A 20,009-nucleotide genomic window follows, 5' to 3' on the forward strand; every position below is an offset into this window, starting at 1 on the left:
TTTTTACCTACGTGACTTTACCGAAAGAACTAAGAGTATGAGTACAGCACCAATTGACCAATCTGTTCATAACACATTTTCTGGCCACCGGACGCTACCGATTGTACAATCCCCGTAGGGATGATGACGAGCTGCCAGCCTAACCTGAAATGTGCACTTTTGATATCTAAATTATCTCACTCGTGAGCCAAGTGTTATTCTGGCCTCAAATATTCTGATTTGTATGCATCCGTGCTGCAATATTATACAGTAAAAATGTTGTCGTATTAAAACTATCCAATGCCACAGTTGCTCTCATACAATATAAGACTCCTTTAAAAATGTATTGTGTGGAGGTCGGCAAACAGTAGTTTCAAAAAGAATGAGAATTCATAAAATAAGTAGATTCTATTTTTCCTCTGCCACTGCAATTGAGTCTGCACATTGCTTTCATGGCTCAATATTATGGAATATTGCTACTGCATTTGATCAAAAGAAAAGAAAAAAAGCACATACAACCTCAGTTAAAGTGGCTTATTATTTATTTATCCTTTGTAAGCTTGAGACTGGGATTGGTTGAGATGGAGCTAACAGAATTCGGTCACTTCTGGTTGAATCATTAGCTTCACCGTGGTTGGGGGAGCCCCAGGTACTGACGAGGGGGCAAGACTGGAACGCTGAAGCCATTGCCCCAATGCATTAAGTGTCTGACATCTTAATGACACACGAGGTCCCCATGAAAATTGCAGTATCTGTTCAGTCAAGCATTGCTGGACATGTTGTCATAAGTGTTTGTTGTGACAGGTCCGACTAGCACGATTGGCTACGTCGGGTCCGACATAAGTTGTACATATATACAGATGTCACAGGCTGTGTGCACAACAACCAAAATCACACTGGTAGGGAAACACCCGTTAAAGGAAATAAAAACACGCATAAAACTGGAAATTTATTTTAAATTCATTCCCTCAAAAGTAACACGTACAGTCAAAATAAACCCAACTGAATGAATACCTCGGTGTATGCATAACTTGGTTTCATATATTTGTATTCTCTGGGTTTTTCGATATCTACGTGACTTTACCGAAAAACTCAAAGAATATGAATTCCTGCAGTCACGAAAGCTTTAAGTCAAGATTTCATACATTTGATTGGACATATCAAACCTAACATGTTTATTATTTTCAGCAACGTAAATTACGCCTTTTTCTAAGCAATAAATAAAATATTTGGCTAGATTTTTTTTTCAAATGTACACATTTTACATAATTACTGTATGCAAAGGTTGACATCTTATATAGTGCTAGGATTATTGAACTGTTATTGTTTTAGATCGGCAGACAACCTAACAACATCTTTACTACGAACAAGCCTCTGTCTTGTTGTAAAACAATATAAAACACTGCAGTAATATCAAACATAAATGCAAATGTACACATTTAGCCACCGAAAATAAATTCATGTAATGTTTTGATGCGAAAAAAGTGCATAAATTGAACAGATGGAAAACAGGAAGGTGAGTGGTCTTTTTTGATTGTTTGTGGTATGTTTAAGAAATTGCAATGAAACTACTTTAGCTTCATGAAATCATGTAAAGTTCATCACTTTGATGATAGATTGACCACTGTTATAAGCAGTACAAAACCAAGAAAAGCCACTAGACATTGAAACAATGTTTAAAGCATTAAATGCTTTGAATCAAGTTAACTGTACAAGCTTTGACTCATTCACATAATTCCAAATAACAAATGTATGCGTGTGTTCATTTCAAAGTCATGCCTTTAACATAACTTCTAAGGAAATATATGCTCCTTGTCTTGCTTTTGCTTGGTGCCAGTAGATGTCCATTACTCACAATGTGGTCGGCTGTAGATCTGAAGAGCCTTAAATTCACTCCATACAGGACAAAATCCATGATGCACTTCACAGGCCCCTCATCACTTCCCACTACATTTGCCACACCCCCTCACAATCTTCGTGTAAATTCGACCCTCCATATTAGGTCTTGTTTGGCCTCAAAAATAGCCAAGTCCTGGGACAACAGTCACAATGGTTTGCCAAACACTGCATTTCCTGATCAGCATATATAAATGTACAGCGAAATAAACGTCTCACTTTAGAGCTCTCTATACTTCCATGTAGCCTTAATAACACAATTGCCTTCTTCTGACCTATTAGACCACTGTGCTGACATTGTGATGTGTTTTCCGTTGTGGCTTCTTCTTGATAGTTAAATAAAAAAACCCCATAAAAAGAGTCGCTCACATTCATTTAAAAATCGAACACACATCTATTAATAAACTTCGCTCTCCTTCCAAGCTCGACGTGGAAACACATTTTCGACAAAAAACAAAAGTCACCACCGCATCAGGCAACTTATGTGGTGGATGCCTCACATGGGAAGGCCCTCTGCCCTGGGGCCTTGCAAGCTCGTCTCTGATTGGTAGACGACGGTGGCGGGCTCCTTGAGCTCTGATCCCGCACGCTCAAAGAGAGCGATGGTGCGGTCGTCTGGACTCTTCTTGCGTGCCGTGTCGGGGCAGTTCTGCACAAAGATGACCCTGTTGTAGGCTTTGAGGCGGCGCCAGAGCTGCACGTACACTTTGCACTGCACGTACATGAAGACGAGGCCTCCCGTGAACCCAATGGCCACCACAATCAGCTTGGTCCAGAACGGCCATTCCAAGATGCCTGAAATAATGACAGCACACACACCTCAACTAAATGACACAGATCAGCTTCTTTGGTTGATTGCTTGAGTGCAAATATCTCATCTGATTCACATTAATGAAACATTTACATTATTGTATCACTTGATGGCAGTCGACCCCAACACCCTGGCTGCCCATCCTGGCACACATCTCTCCGCCACCCATCCGGCGTAATGCTGCAACCCTCCCGGAAGTCTTGGGAATCGAGAAAAACAGTCGCCCCTTCCCATTCATCAGGACCTTAATAACTTCCGTCGTCATCACTTGAAGTCACGCAAGCCCTTTGGGACCCATGCGCTTAACCTGAAACAATGCGAATTCAACTCCGATGAGGCTTGGAAAGCTGAATGGAGGTCAAATAAACTCACAAACAAACACCATTTGATAGATCCAACACAGAATATCCCTGGTTTTCATCTTCCACAAAGCTCATGGTTCACCCTAAACTGCATCCGTGTAAACCATGGCAGATGCGGATACCTGATGCACAAATGGAATATTAAAAACTGTCCAGTGTGTGTCTGTGGTCATCCGGGAACAGACCATACAATGTATAACACAAATACGAAGGAGACATCGCAGCGATGCACTCCACTGCTCCTGCCCTGGTTGTCTGGGCTTGACCACCTGAATGTGAAATTGTAGTTGTTGCTCTGCATCTACATCAGCTATACAATAGAATAAGAAGCGGATGACTGCTTCATTCTAAGACATGCGATAAGAGGATTTGCAAGCCACGGGATATTCGCATTGTCAAAGCTGCCAACTGAACAATGCTAAATGTATAATAAAAACAGTGCAGTCAAATAAAATAACTAATACCATCATTTCAATACACTCTATTTGAAAATGCATGAGCCGAATGAGTTTAATCTATTCTCATTGGCAATGAAGCCTTGGGTAATAATCACTATGTATCAACAGTTGTTACGACTGTAACTCCTATATCAGTGTTATATCTGAAATATAGATGTTCTTGTCAAAAATCAAAAACAACGATGTTCTTGTCAAAATTATGTTACATCGTCGAGTTTGTCCCCTTTACAGCAGACAATAACTTTCTGGAATTTTCTACAGGCGGTTTCACAATGAAACCTACCATACTGCCAAAGGAAGTAGCCGCTGGCCAATTCATCTGCCAAAATTTGAATAGTAAATATGTATCAGCAGCATCCCCCCCTGCAAATGGCTGTTTTTTGTATATACTGTGTGCGTTTAGAGTAGCTTACGTCTAGAGAAGCTGGCTGTCATAGTTTGGTAAAATGTGATGTAATCGTTAAACCATAGACCAATGTATTTATTTTTAAATTCTAAAGTAGGAATGCTGATCCACTAAAGATATATTATGCTGAAAATGAAACAAGTAACTCCATCACCAACAGTGACTGTTTTTCACATTTCATCTGCAGAATTATTCTCAAGTAGACTGGTTAAACAGGCTGGAATTCAGGTAGTCTGCCATTTCTCCCACACGACTCAATGTCTGCAAAACTGGTCGAGACATCTATGATTACGACTCTCACCGTTCTCCTGCCCGTGCCGTATCTCCTCCGCTGTCCGATCGATGAGCACGTACAGTGACCACACCACACAGGTGATGGCGATAATGTGGAATGTGACGGAGCAGATTATTTTTCGCCGTTCACTCGTGGTCATCTGCAGTTTCTCCCACTGCAGGAGAAAGTACAGAATCCCATGAGCAGGTTGTCCAGATGCCCTGGTATACAGTGCATAGCATGAGGAGGGGGGCTGAAGACTTAGCACCCCCTTAAAAAAATGTACGGTAAAGTCAAAAAATGTAGGTACAAAAGTAATGGGCATCGCAGCCTTTCTGCATATACATCGGGTCAGCTAGATTAGAACACATGCTATATTTATGTTTTACACTCTTAACTAGGTTTAATGCATACCTCGGAAAGAGTTATTCCAAGCAATAATCTAGGATTTTTGTAAGTTTGATCCAAGTTGAATATTTAGTAAGGCTTTGACGTTGATCTGCACGAGAGATGCCATTAACAGCGAATGTCTCGTCTGCGTTGACTGTGACAATCACAGCTGTATCGCATGATGGTCTTGCTGGAAGTGGTTCGCTACCCCTTGGCAAAGTGAGATACACTGCTGAGTTACAACTCACTTGAAGGGTTGGCACCTCCGAGGACATAATCAAGGGAAGATGAACATCTTATAATGACAGAATAGGGGAGAACCACATATAAATGTACTGCCTTGCGAAGTGGATTATTATGCAAATGACAAAAACAAGGACTTTTAATGTCCCAGGAAAACTCATATTTCTTAGGATGGCAACCTCAATAAGAGTATGATCCTGAGAAAACCAGGACAGGTGGCAAACCCTACTCACTTGGCTGGTCAGGCTGCTGTCGGAATTTAGGTCATGCTCATCAGCCTGGTTCACAAACTGGACTGAGCTGGTTTCTAAGCGTTTGTAGGAATGCAGTAATAATACGAGTCGTGTTACATCAGGCAGTGCAGCACATTAGAGTTCCCGTAGTTTTTTTACGTGCAATATTAAGCTGGCATATAATGAATGAACAAAAACAAATGCATATAAGAAAGTGTTTAAACTAGTGGTTTGTAACCTGGGATGCACGCACCCCCTGGGGATGCGAGACATGGCCATATTTTTTAGAAGGTAAATCATCGAAACACAAATTAAGCATGGGCACGTAAGTACAACTACTTTGTTTCAAACACATGTATTTATTAACATTATGAATGTTTTAACGATTGAGAACCAAAGGGGTACAAAGCTGCAGTGAAGGTTAAGCACCACTGGTTTAAACTATTACCGTATTTTTTGCTCCATTTCCTCAAACTGGCGACCTCTGGACAATTCAGAGGTCGCCAGCAGTTTGATGTCCCGGCGTGGCAGTTGAAATATCGGGCAGTGTTCTTAAATCCCCACCCCCCACCCCACCTTCTGTCCACCCAGAAGTATATAAATAAGTACACCACAGTCAATCAGCAGGTAGTGTGTGGTGGGGTAAAGTGTGGGTACTTGCTACCTCTTCCAAAAAGTCTGTCTAGTGTGGAAGAGTAGGTGGAATAAGCGATCGAGGCTGTCCGAAGCTCCCCTAACAGCTCCTTCTAGTAGATTCTCTTCCTCCAGCAGTGGCCAGAGCAAGTAATTTCAGGGCTGCACATTCAACTTTCTCAGCTTTCTTGTTGGTTTCTATTCAGTGCTAAGGCTGCCGTAGTTCTTTTTATTTTCAGAAGGTTACAATATGTTGCAATAGAAGTAATTTTGATGGCTGTCAAGGTCACCTTCTTAGCAGTCTGCAAACAACCTGAAGCTGCATACATCAACTGGCGATCAGTGTAAAGCTTTGTGTGGCTACATTAGCTTGCGCACGGGGTACTTGTGATGTCAGCATCTCAAACAGATACTGTAGAGCAGGGTATAAGTAGACTTAAGTAGCATTGTGGGATTGTAATGCCTTTTAATCCACTTCTTACGTTTTATACTCTCATATCTTATCATTAATACCAATTGTATTCTCCAACCCATTCTTTTTTGCACCACAAAATACTAAAATATATGTACTTTCAACTTATTTCGCACCGTACGCCGACTTAAATATATAGTGCAGCATGCATTGCGTAGCTATATATGAATGTGTTGTAATGGAAAGGCCTATAGATAATGGCAATGTGATATTTACTTCTCATACAATCTAGAGTACTTATGTTATTAGGGTACGATTTAACCTTTGTTTGAATCCTGTTCATGAACTACAGCATGAATTTTGATGAATGACAGAGCTCTTTCAAAAGGTCTTGGTCTCATTAGAAATATAACTGCCCTTCGTGGCTCGTCTGACCTGATTTTTACTCCAAATGTCCAAACCTTTTGTAGAACGTGTAATGAGTTTTGTGCAATGAAACAGACATTGCATTACTGTGATTTCAGTTACATTCATGAAAAGTAAAAGTATACATAAAACCTTGATTTGAAGTTCGTGACTGCAGGAATCCATACTCTTTGGTTCTTTCGGTAAAGTCACGTAGGTAGAAAATAAAATTAAAATAAATCACGACGTTTCGGGTGCAACACAAGCGTCTGTCATCAGGTGGGAAAGCATGGTCTGCTGCTGAGGCAGACTGTTTTAAAAGGTTTTAAATGGGTGTAGCCCAAGGGTCATAAAGAAGTAGCCGGGGCTAGTGATGTTAATTTGAGAAATTAGCATGTAACTGTAAGATAGGAAAGCGGCCTCCTATAGACGAGGACACAGAAGTGGCTATGTTAATGTGAGAGATGAGCATGATGTTAATGTGAGAAATTAGAGGGCACAGAAGTGGCTATGTTAATGTGAGAGATGAGCATGATGTTAATGTGAGAAATTAGAGGGCACAGAAGTGGCTATGTTAATGTGAGAGATTAGCATGATGTTAATGTGAGAAATTAGAGGGCACGGAAGTGGCTATGTTAATGTGAGAGATTAGCATGATGTTAATGTGAGAAATTAGAGGGCACAGAAGCGGCTATGTTAATGTGAGAGATTAGCATGATGTTAATGTGAGAAATTAGAGGGCACGGAAGTGGCTATGTTAATGTGAGAGATTAGCATGATGTTAATGTGAGAAATTAGAGGGCACAGAAGCGGCTATGTTAATGTGAGAGATTAGCATGATGTTAATGTGAGAAATTAGAGGGCACGGAAGTGGCTATGTTAATGTGAGAGATTAGCATGATGTTAATGTGAGAAATTAGAGGGCACAGAAGCGGCTATGTTAATGTGAGAGATTAGCATGATGTTAACGTGAGAAATTAGAGGGCACGGAAGTGGCTATGTTAATATGAGAGCTTAGCATGATGTTAATGTGAGAAATTAGAGGGCACGGAAGTGGCTATGTTAATTTGAGAGATTAGGATGATGCTAATGTGAGAAATTTGCATGTAATTGTAGAAAAGGAGGGTGAGCATGAGAGATCTAAGAGAGAGGTATAGAGAGACACAGAGAGTCGGAAATAACAGCTGACATAGGCAGGTAGGATGGAAACATCACAGTCAGTTAAGACTTTACCTGGTTAATAACGTCCTTCCAATGATTGCTCAGTTTGTACCCATTCTCTCGGTTGAAGTTGTGTCTGTGTTTATATATCTGGATGGCTTCATGAACAAATCTCTGAAGGTAGCCGGTAGGTTTGCAGAGTACCTCCGTCTTGAAAAAATACATTTCGTGTGAGCCCACATTGTTAAAACAATGATCGGCAACGGCAGAGGTATTGGTCCTACCATGTTTCAGATCTGTGTTCACGAACGCGGTCCGAGACATGTCATTTCGTTTCCCCAATGTAACTACTGCCGCAGCCACAACTCAGTTTGTAGACACCAGGGTATTGCATGTCAGGAATCACATCCTTTACAGATGGGATTAAATCACGGATTTTGTGTCTGTTTAAGTTTTTGGAATTTTTTTTGGTAACCCGTACATAGCAGAGGTTACCAAAAAGATAGCTCTCTTTTTGAAGCAGCTGTTCCCAGGATATTAGAAGTTGCTAAATAATACATCCCTCAAGACAATGTCTTTAAATGCTGTTCTCCCCTCTTCAGGAATCGTGAGATATTTTTATTCCCATGACATGCCCTGGTTTGTATGTACCTTCAAAGGTGCTAGCTCCACTGTTAACATGACATCTCTGAACGATTTTTAGTTGGCGACTTCCAGATATTTCATAGCTCACCAGGCTGCAAAGCTAACCTTCTGTATCATGCGTATTAAGGTACAGCGGAAAGTCATTACACTGGAGCTTCAGATTTGGTTGAACTTGAGGAGCGAAGAAAAGAAAAAACTAATTAAGTTCATGCCAAGTGCAATGGCTAAAACCACAATGCTTGACAGAGGTGAATGTCAAGTAATGACGCGGATAAAGATCACTTGTGAAGTGGTTTTAGGTGGACTGTCCACTGAATATAAAGGTGAAAGGAATATGTATCATTTTCAATCATGCCCACTGAGCCATGTTTGTATGCACGTGTGCGCGCGTGCGTGGGGAACGGTAGCGGTGGTTAGGGCACCCTGCTACGAACCTGACGATTGGAATAAGATTTCCACTCATGGCCAACATCGGTGATGCATATCTCAACCGGTCCTGGGCCTCCCCTAAGTTAACTCAGCCTTTAATGAGTATCTGATGCAGTGTGTACAAAGCAGCACTGGGGAGACAAAGGTGGCCGGGTGTGATCCTGGCCACACCACCCCATTATTATGTAGAGTGTTGTCCTTCAATAGGCACTCGCAAACACCACTTGCCCAATCAGTGTATGGCAATGTGTGTGTGTGTGTGCTTCTCAGACTTGCTTGGTATCCAGTACCGCAGTGGGTTATTGACAGTCAACACCGTGAAACATTACTTTGCGTGCACGTGAATATGCTCTCCATAATGCCATACCTGCATTGTTAGCAGGCACAATACGTTAGAAATTAATCGTTTTTAGACAAGAAGATTGAGGTATTTTTCAAAAGTATGATCGCCATTATATGAAGATAAAATGTAACTTGTATTTGGAATGGATGTTTAGGTCATGACAAGGCCCAGAGTAGCATGTAATAAAAAATATAACATCGCTGTGTTATTAAATATACAATACTGTATGTATTCTTATGTTTCGACAATCAACACAACATCTTATTTTTTAATGTTCACCATACCAGTCTTTAAGAAATACAGCCCTGTGTTAATCCACGAATTGATGAAGGCCTTCCCACACCGTGTCGGTAATGGGGGAGGCAGCCAGTGACTCAGTCTCCGTCCGGTAAACGCCGCTGCACCGGCGTTTCACCCCCCCCAACCCATCTGGTCCCTGAATGGGTTAACGAAGGCGGATCGCCCTCGTTGGGACCGAGCCGAAGCCAAGTGGCACACACCTTGCGCAGGGGCTTGAGTTTGCTCTCCATGATGAAGTCATACTTGCACAGCTCGCAGCAGCGAGTGTCCGAGCTCTTGATCCACTGCTGGAGGCAGCTCTGGTGCACGAAGCGTAGCGAGCCCGTGCAGTGGCACGGCGTGATGAGCACGTTCTCCTCCTCACCCTCGCAGTGGCAGATCCTGGCGCAACACGGGCACAGCAGCGAAATGTGAGTAGGTGGAGAGAAGATCCCCCCCCCACCTCTGTTGGTGAAGAATTATTCAAGGCGGGAATGGTGCAATAACAAAGACAAATGTCCCCTGTATATACTTAACAGACTGTTGGGGTAATTTCTGTTAACTAGCACCTATGAGGGCCAGCACAGCTCACGGATGGGGGGTGGGGGGCGACCAGCACCATTGCAGGCAAACCTGGTCTCCCCAGTTAAGATGTTTACACAACGTACTGTGGGTGCACATGTTGGACTGGGTCAACCTCGAAGAGGCCCGGGACCAATTCAGATATGCATCACCAATATTGGCCCTGGCCAGTAATCAAGCTCAGGTCGCTGTGGTTACAGAGCAGTGCCACTAACCACTGACCGGCAGCCCCTTTGCAATGTTCAGCGCTTTTAAGAAAAATTATTTTAAAAAATCTAATAATCAGCAGATGCTGCCGATGCAGTATACCCCACTATACGGCAGGGATTAGTCCCTCCCGGAAGTGATCCAGAAATCCATCATTTCAGGATCAGTTGTCCCACGGATTACGGGAGGAGTCACCAACCATGGGTAATCCGCTAATTTTAGAGACTTGAGGATTATTGGAGTATGATTATCATTTTGCTGTATGGCAATCGATTCACCTCTGCAGTCACTAGAAGTGCTACAGTGCCAAACAATGTAAAAATTATTAATTATTATAATTGTCATCCTGGATCACGACGATTCATAAACTTACCAGTGGGTTGAATGTTTCTATGCTAACTACTGATTAAGCTATACAATATCATGTACGTCAATTCTGATTGCCTCAATGTCCTTGATATTGGAGCATGCCATCATTTTGCTCAATAGGCTATGGCTGTGTAGCTTTTGAATAGTATAATGAATTGTCAAATCATGGCCGTGCACATGTATACTGCATTCTCATCTGCGAATGGTATATAATGTAGGCACGCATTCTCAGTAACTAAAATTCTCATGTCACCTTTGTTATACAGGAATTTACTCCATGTGCAATATCAAAATACTCACCCCACCTAAAATTGTCACACAAAGCACACCGGTCGCTACATAGGTAACAAAGTATATGTTTTGTGAATTGCACCAATTTTGATAAAAGTGAAGTGAGGATTGGGGAAAACCTGAACAAGGCGTTGCATTAAACTCAAGTGTCACAAGGTATGGCGAGCCTTGATTAATTTGTTCAAACTTTACAGTCTAGAAAGCACTGAGAATTATCGCACAGCATAGATCTATATATATAAAATCGCAAATCTGTCTGTCTGTCTGTGTGTCGCCGGACCATACGCAGTTTCATTGGACGGCGGTTGCCCCTGGCAACGGGTAGCGACGCATTCGCTGCGGGGTGGACGCCATTTTTAATTCCCGTTAAAAATATGCGCACGCATTAACACGCGACTCTGAGGTAAATTCATCAAAGTTTCACGTCCTCTTCACTCCCCCCCCACCACAATGTGTGCAATTACTATTATAGGGTCGGTAGATTATACAATTATAGCGATTAGACAGTATTATTGTAGCGCGGGGGGGGGGGGGGGTAACGGCCCCGGTACCCAGTCTCAGCCGGGTGGGCAATCTAGGCGAGGCCGGAGGCTCTGCACGGTACTAGGCCTCGACACCCCACCACACTATAGGCCGTACATATTACTGCACAGCGGCCGAGGAGATCGTGCCTGGGGGGGGGGGGGGCAGGGGTAGCAGCCCATCTGTGTATATATGTAAGGTTATTAAGAAATATATTTTTCACCCGGGCAACGCCGGGTACTTATGCTAGTATTTTATATTTTAATAGAAGGAATGGGAGCGGTTGCAATGGCTGCAGTATACAATAGCTCACTGTAGCACATTATAATGGGGGTGTGCGATATCAACGAGCGAATGGGGCAGTAGGCTTATGTTCATTTGCATTGCTAGCCGTGCACAACAAAGGAGTTGGCAAACACCATCTATAATGCTGTCAACGCTGTGTCTCACCTGCTCATAGTGCACGTTGTTAACACAGCCCCCAATAGACTTCAGCTAATAAAAGCAGTCATCAAAAATCAATACAGCAATGGAAATGTTTCAGCTGCATAATGGTTCCATTCTTATTCAGCATCATCAGTATGAGTCAGTTATTCACTGTCTTTTTATGCCTAAGGATGGCTATCATAAGAACCAAAAAATTAGAATGTCTCTAAAATGAAACAACTAAAAGCATTAGCGCTTAAACAACGCAGTTAAACTCTTCCTGTAGGTGACCATTTTATCCAGAATGTCTATCTGTGGTCCAAATAAATCTGTGAAAATTCCCATTATCTGCGGCTTGATTCTTCTAATTCGCACAAGAGCAATTACCCAGAAGTGATTGTGGCAGGTGGTAAATTCATCATATAACTGCATCCTTGTACAAGTATTGGGTTCCATGGGTAAGTGGGGTTTGATTTATCAATGGGTGTCACAGCCCTGACAGGGAGGCTGCAATGCAACCGACTGCGGTGGACAAATAGGGGCGATTAGGAGCACCTGGTTTTTATCTCATTAAAAAAGATTTCCAATTTCCTGTGGATGAGAGAATGCCTAGGCGCCTATGAACAAATCACCTGGAATATGCCCCAATTGCAACGCATATGAGCTCAGCAATAGTGTTTGGATGGGCAGCCACCAGGCATAAAATGTGCAGGCTGGGGGTCAGGCTCCACGGTAAGCAAAATATGCTGTGTTGCCTATGTTCCCTGCCTTTACCAACTCGTACTGACCAGCACGGTGAAGTATGATCAAATACTTGACCTTTGGCGCTGCTGTATCTATGAAAGCTACAGTTGAGGGACATTGACGCTATACCAATTCTTAATTTCTTAATATGTTAAAAATATCACGGATAAACAGAGTTATTTTCACAGATTAAAAAAAAAATTGCTCGTGAGGATGGCAATATGTTCAGGGCCTAAATGCACATTCGCATTGTGGCCTGTCTTTGATTTTCATTGATGAAGGAGATGTGCACATCGGTGTTAATTTTCTGATTGGTCAATGGCTATACCAGTGTCTTCAACGAATGTCAAGGCCAGGAGAGGTGCAATGTTTGACAACTGTTATCTGTGAGTTTAATTATGAGTAAACAGAACCACCACACCACTTGAAAACTGATAGAAGAGAAGCTTCACTGTATCAACTCCACAAGCCAATGATAATCCATTCGATGGAATAAGCGCGGCAATAAATACACAGAGCACGCGCGATTGGAAAACGCAGCAGTGACAATTGATTTTCACTTGATGTTCACTCCAAAGGATGTGCTCTCACCAGTGCCACTGTGCCAGCCACACATCGCCTAATGGCAGAACGTACACGCTACACGGTGTCCCGTACACGTATTCTGGTGGGAGTCATGTATTCTCGTGGGTATTTGTTTCTGCAAGATTCCCTCCAATGCAGATATGCATGGCGTCCAACACAAGCGACGGCAAAGCGTTGGGCGACGGGCGAAAACATCTCTTCACTGCCGTGTACTCACGCAGTGAAACAGCCATGAGCTCCTCCCCTGCTACATCTCAGGTGGCATGCACTCACCTCAAAGTCCAAGGTCCACTGCTTTCAGCACACTTCTGAGCCCCAGTGATGATGCATGTTTGTGTGTGTGTTGAGCTAGCCTCAGGGAATTACAGAAGCTTGCTTGAAGAAAGGCCATTGTATGCCAGCATCATGGTGACGTTTTGGCTGTGCTTTACCAGACCATTGCTACAAATTATTTAAGTTAAGCAATCAAACAAAGTTCTCTTTTGGGAATTATGTCAAGGCTGACTAATTTCATCAGAACATACCATAACTGGAGTCTACAAAGTAATTAAATGAATAAATGCATGAACAGGTGAATCCGTTTTGACGATTTAGCCAGGGAATTTTGAGCGGGCATTTAAATAGCTTTGGGGAGCATGCCCACCGCTGAAAGAATTTGCTCAAAGTCAGCTCCTATATTCCTGCAGCCATCTGCTCCTTTTTATAAGGCATTGCCAAAGTATCCCCATTTGCTATAGGCGGGACATCTCAGGATGTTTAAGACCCGTGCCATTGTTTTCGATGCTGTATATGTTACCACTGACCCCATAATGCTACTTTTAAATTAACCCATGACATTTGGTCAAAATTGTGAACTGATTTTTTTTTTATAAAACCATTGCTTAGGTTTATGTAACGAAAAAGATCGAAAATCGAAATGGTTTCTGACCTGGATAAATAAAATGTATCAATCATTAAGGGTGGCAAGGTCGACATTCAGAGAACACCTCTCTGTGAAAGAATAAACAATGATCCAACAGCCTCCATTGGCAAAGGCTTCATGACTAAGACACCGTCACCTTGACACTTTCATCAAGACACGTTTAAAGAAAGCTTCAAACAGCCCTCGTGTATATAAGCCGACACTATAACACTGAAGCATGAACAATATATTACGTTTGTTAACTTTTTTTGAATTAATTAACAAAGATTCGGTCGTATAAACTGGTTGCCATCATGCCTCCACCCCGAGGCTTAACAGTTAGAAATCCATCTCAAGCATTTGTGGTTTTGCTGGGAATAAAAAGTCTGAGAGCATGCCATCACGTAGGAAGGACGTGGGTCTATCTGGCTCTTTGCTTGAAGGTTAGCTTACTGTATTTTCATTAATGTCAAAAGGATATCATAGGAAGCTAAAGTTCCCCCCAAGACAGCATTCATGTCAACAAGGTCCATGTAATATAATGGGAACAAGTTCTATTTGAGATCATGTAATGGCTACATGAATAAATAATAAATAGAACAGACGCACAGGTGAATGAACTGTTAGATAAAACAGACAGGTGGATTGACAGCTGAACTGATAAGGAAGCTGTGTGGGCAGACATGAAGACTGACGGATGAAGATAAATAAATGCCCGGGACAGTACGGTTGACAAATGGATAGACAGAGATATGAAACAATAATAGATGAACGGAAAGAACAGATAAATGGATGGACCATAGAAAGATGACGAATATAGAGAAGCGTGAATGGGTATTGATGGACATGCAAATTGGAAAAAAAAAACTACAAAAAAACATTGAGAGATAAGGATGCATGCAGGGTTGCATTAATGCATGTATGATATCAGCACAAGTATATATAGGCAGTCCACAAACATTCCAGACATGCACTCCAAATTCTTCTCACAGACTAATTTATTGTGGCCTGCAATATTAGGCATAATTGATTATTACTCTGCGGTGAATACTGAAATGCTGGCTCAATTTAATCTTGTTTTTGTGAACCTCTTCCTACAAAATCTCATCATTGTCTTTTCCTCCTAATTTTCTCATCATTATCTTAGAGTGGCTGAGAACTTCAGCTTTGTATGTGATTTCACAGCTATTTACTGCAATCACAATACTTGCAAACCTGTAAGCCTCTGAACTCTGGATGGATCCAATATTTTCAGGTTTAAGTGATACACGCCACTCACGTTCATCAAGGTACATATTTTTTTTTTAAACAAAGCACTTGCCGATTTAAAATGTGGGGTCACGGCATTCTGTAAAACACTCATGAGAAACAAGGAAGGAAATTAACAAGACGTTTGCTTTGGATAAAGCGTGTCAGTCAAATTTGCCTCGAGTCTTGCCTGGGAAACGTGGCCTTGCTTGCAAAGTCAACCCTCGACTTCATGACGTGGGGATGATAATAATAGTCTTAATCGATATCATGTATTTTTCTTTTGGTGGCAACGAAAGTTTTTCGTACATGCAAATCGGTGCAAAATGTTCCTAGCTCAAATGTTTACTATCACTGCTTTGTTATTTCGCACTTACGATTAGCACGGTTGGCTACGTATGGTGCAAAATAAGTTAAATATACATACATTTAATAAATTCAACATATTCAAACTGTACTGTATAAATAATCGTCTGCTGTGGTGAGAATATTTGTAGCATTTTTTATAAAAGAATAAACATTGTGTTTCAATCACAGTTGTAAGTCATAGCTATATTTGACTGATAATTATTTCAGGTTAGTCTACGCACAACTGTTTAAGCAAAATGATATGTTTTAATGCCAAGCCCAAGTCAGCAGAGAAAATGATGAGCTGCATTGGAGCAGGCTTAAACTTGGGCACTGCTCATCAAAAGCTACACTGGCTGTCTTATCCACTTTCTAATACAGCATGTCCCGTGACATTGGTTTCAAGAATGGGCCCTACTGTTATTCGTGGCGTGGTTGAGTGAAGGCCACTTAAATTTTTGCCAATGTCACATGCATAAAAAGTAAAACTTGATTCAAAGTGTCTCCCTGGCATTGTGGCACACAGCTCGTCTCCAGTGGCAGCCGTAAGCTAATGACGCACATTCCACATGACTGTGGCAGATGCCAATCTCTCCATATGACAAAGTAAGACATTTATTTTGCTGAGATCTAACTATTCTTAATTAATTATGATTTTGCATAGTAAGCTGATTTGAACATCTTGTAGTTATACATTCCAAGTTGGCCACCCAAATAGTACGACGTTTGTGATATCTCTTTATTTGAGTGCCACATGAGAAATGAAGCTTAGAATGTCACTGCATTGACAAATGCAAGAAGCCATACAAGGCAAAGCTAGGGATTGTGAATAACAAGCCACAGGAAATGTAGCAGACACAGGAGGAGCCACAGTTCTGTTACATGCAAGAGGTCAAGCAAAGGTTTTCTGAGAAAATAAATTCATATATCTTGGCAGGGAAACCTATTTGGATTGTTTCCAGATTTTCTGTAGCCATTTAATGGAAAGACTAATAAAACACTGGCTTACGGGCAAAAAAAACTCCTAGGCTGTATTATAGATTCCTGTCAACACGGATGTACATGTTTACATGTAACTGTTCTGAGCATCCTGGGCAGAGCATAGGGTCCCATTGATAAGTATGTCCCTGCATTTCTCACAAGCGTGGCCCCAATTACTCTCAGATCCGTGGAGGTTTTATTAACAAAGGGTGGCTTGGGTGACTGGCCAGCTTAAGGCAGTGCTTTTCAACTTTACTCTTCGCTTTGCTTCTTATTAACTAAATCTAATCTAAGCCTTAGTGAAGTGTTGTTGGGCAATCTTTTTCTGTGGCGAACATTGTGAATCTGCACTCGTAACTGCACCCATTTCCCGATCAGTATCCGCTAGGCATGTCACGATTCACCCCCATCGTGATCGGATTGTCAGAATGTGGATTTGCGATTTGATTTAATAATCCATTCTCTTTCTTTGCCATTGTGCTGCAAGTAGAATACACCATGGCCGCAAAGTTCATGTGAAACACTATTCATGAACAGTATATATGAATGGACATTATTCCAAATATATTCTTAAATATATTGGACACATGTATCATGAGTGTGATAAGAATATTCGATTCATGCATTAATGTACCTTTATATGCCACTGCTTTTTACATGGGAGGGGAGGGTTTTTATAAATGTATGAGCAGGTGGAAGATATCGCACACATTTGCATGGGTCAACTTGGTCAAAATTTAAGAGGACTATAAAACATGAAAAACTTAGTAACTTCTTCCTTCGTGTTTATGTCTGTTCATATAAAGGCCATAACCGACTGCAAAACATGAAACTATGGGAAAATACTAAAGGGTGTCAAGTTTGATAACCTCGCAGTTTATTGACAGAACTTGGATACATTATGCACATAAACCTGTCCAGTGGAACAACGAACAATAGTTTTTAAATGTCCAAACAAAAAAAATGCGTGATGGATCATCGTGTTCAGGTTTCCCTACAAATCCTTTGGACCGAGGCGAAATGACTACATGCATTTATAGTGCGTCACCATCTCACACAGGATGTTTTTTGAGAACAGGAGAGGATGAGCCAAAAACACTCGTGCCTTTTTTCTCTCCAACCCCCCAAAACTTGTGAACAATAACAATCACTTCATGTCGACACCCAGCGCGGCCGTAAAATATCCCGATTCTCAACTGTTCTTTCCCTTCCGAGTCTACTGGCAAAGGCTCCTTGTGTATGTGAGCCCGGAAGACCTAATGGCTTACAAATCCTGAGAAAAACTCCTGACCTGCACAGATCTCCAAAGCTGACAGTGGAGGACTTCCTCCTGATGCTCGGTTGAAACGAGTGACCACTTGTCAAGGAGTTGCCGCTCGACACGTCGGAATGCTCGGAGACCTTGGCAGCAACAGCTTTTCTCTGCTTCCTCCTTTGCACCCCCATCGCAGGCGTTTCTTCATAAACATCATCGTCACTGCTGCGTTTCCCTTCATCTTCACTGCCATTGTCGTCTTCGCTATCGTCGTCGTCGTCATCATCATCACTGCTGTTGCTGCTACGCCGGATGTTTTTTGGAGTGATCTGTAATTGTTTAGCCTCACTGCCGCGTGTAACACACCCTATCTTTGCGTCTCGGTACGTTGCCCTATTTGCCGCAGCATTTAAAGCCGTGTTCGCGCAGTCATCTTCGACACCGTGAGATTCTGACGACTCCGAGTCCAAGCTCTCTAGCGTCAGCACTGAGGACTGCTTACGCAAGGTGGCAGCCGGCTTCACTTGGATTGGTTCCACGTGCGTGATGCGTTGATGCGAGTTGGCTCTGCTTGTGTGAAACAGGCTGCTTGACTCACTGCGGGTGCCTGCCGAGACGGGCGACGCACCGGCCACCGGACGTTTGATGACGGGCCGCACGGGGGTTTCCCGAATGACCACACTCGTCTGTGTGCCACGCTCCGAGGACGTTCCGCTGCCCCGCTGAGAGCTCGGCCGTTTCCTCCGCGTCTCTCTGGACGACCTCTTCGGCTCGTGATCGCAGGAGGACGACGTTGAGGAGTCGCAGAGACCCCCGACGGCCGCCCGCTGCCGATCTGCTTTCTGCCGTTTGTCCCCTTTTGCAATTTGTGGCAATGCGCTTTGCCCGGAGGATTTGCGTACCTGTGGCTTTTTGTCCTTTTCCTCTGACTTCTTTTGGCGAGAACGCTTTGATGTTTCTAAAGCGTTGCCATTTGCACGCAGTGAGGTTTCTGAGATGAATGCAGGAGACTGCTTGCGGGTGTCACTGCGACACTCCGATGTCGTTTTAGGACTGCTTCTAACATTTACCATCTCAACACTCTCCTTTTGCTTCTTTTTTGAAGCTTTTGGTTTTTGCATCACAGCGTTCGCTGGGAAAATGGTCTGAGACTGCATGACTTTTCCTGCATCTAAACCCACTTCATCTGCACACGATCACACATGGAGCAGGAGAAGAAGATGGAGGGGGAAAAAAAAGATAGGAGAACAAAAAAAGAAGAAAGTTAAAAAAGAAAGAAAAGTAATGGAGAATAATGACTAGGGATAATATAAATCCATTCCATTCTACACTAAATGAAACAATGTTTTGCCAAATGTTATTGCTAACTCAGAGGCGATAATTTTCACAACCGTCGGTAGGAATTGTCTTAAAGTAAAATGATAAAGGTGCAAGACGACTAATGCTTGGTCATGCCAATTTGGTGAAAGGGCCTCCACTAAAGGACGCTCTAGAGGGCTCATGTAGAGGGTATTTGGCCTCTTCCATATGTGCCAGACGTCTCAGAAGATGTGGTAATGCCCACATATTACACTACTACATGCGACCTTCTGATCGCCTATTCCAAGCTGCTAAGTGGAGTTACATTTTTTACGCAACAATGTTGCAGTATTGTCAGTACAGCATTTTCAATTACGCAATGGTGTACAGGTATGGACGATAAAATATTAGATGTTGTTTAAACTTACGTAGCTTTTTTTATACTTCAGTTTGTAACCTAAAAAATGCAGCTATTTAACAAACAACCATTTTGGGCAATAAAATGATTTACTGAATGTTAAAAAGTAAGATATTAAAGGACCGAGCAAAAGATGTGCAGAAGATTTCAAACAAATACAAAAAAAGGTTCAGAGTTTTAAATGTCAATCCACAGATGATTGAAATTCTGTAAATTTAAGACGCTGTTTATTTCAGATTTCCATCAGTGCTGTTGGCAGCAGCGATACATTATTTATGTAAGGTGCATGCAAAGCTGTAAAGTTGGAACAGCAAATGACAATGCGGTCTTCAGCGATAGAGAGAAGCGCTTGTTGTGAAATCGAGAAAGCTGAAAACTGAAGGGAAAAATAATTGGATAAAGAAGACGGCAGGCAGGCAGCACGGTGAAATGGAAGACAACCGCGCATCAATATGCAAATGAGCGCTCACTGGA

General features: G+C 42.2%; 1 protein-coding gene across 3 annotated transcripts in view; it reads right to left on the reverse strand.

Annotated features, from left to right (window-relative positions):
• Window positions 1-909: 909 nt before the first annotated feature.
• Window positions 910-20,009, reverse strand: part of LOC144934180 (E3 ubiquitin-protein ligase MARCHF1-like) — a 109,904-nt gene continuing 90,804 nt past the window's right edge. For 2 of the 3 annotated variants that reach the window (XM_078859737.1, XM_078859738.1), the window contains exons 4-6: window positions 9,581-9,761; window positions 4,214-4,361; window positions 910-2,670 (exon numbers count right to left, since the gene is read on the reverse strand). In XM_078859737.1, coding sequence (XP_078715863.1) covers window positions 2,372-2,670; window positions 4,214-4,361; window positions 9,581-9,761 — 628 coding nt within the window. In that variant the 3' untranslated portion in view covers window positions 910-2,371. Of the gene's footprint in view, window positions 2,671-4,213; window positions 4,362-9,580; window positions 9,762-17,854; window positions 19,005-20,009 lie in introns of all 3 variants that reach the window. The other variant, XM_078859736.1, reaches the window with a different exon arrangement.

The sequence above is a fragment of the Lampetra fluviatilis genome, chromosome 9, assembly GCF_964198595.1.
Source record: "Lampetra fluviatilis chromosome 9, kcLamFluv1.1, whole genome shotgun sequence".
NCBI classification, from domain to species: Eukaryota; Metazoa; Chordata; class Hyperoartia; order Petromyzontiformes; family Petromyzontidae; genus Lampetra; species Lampetra fluviatilis.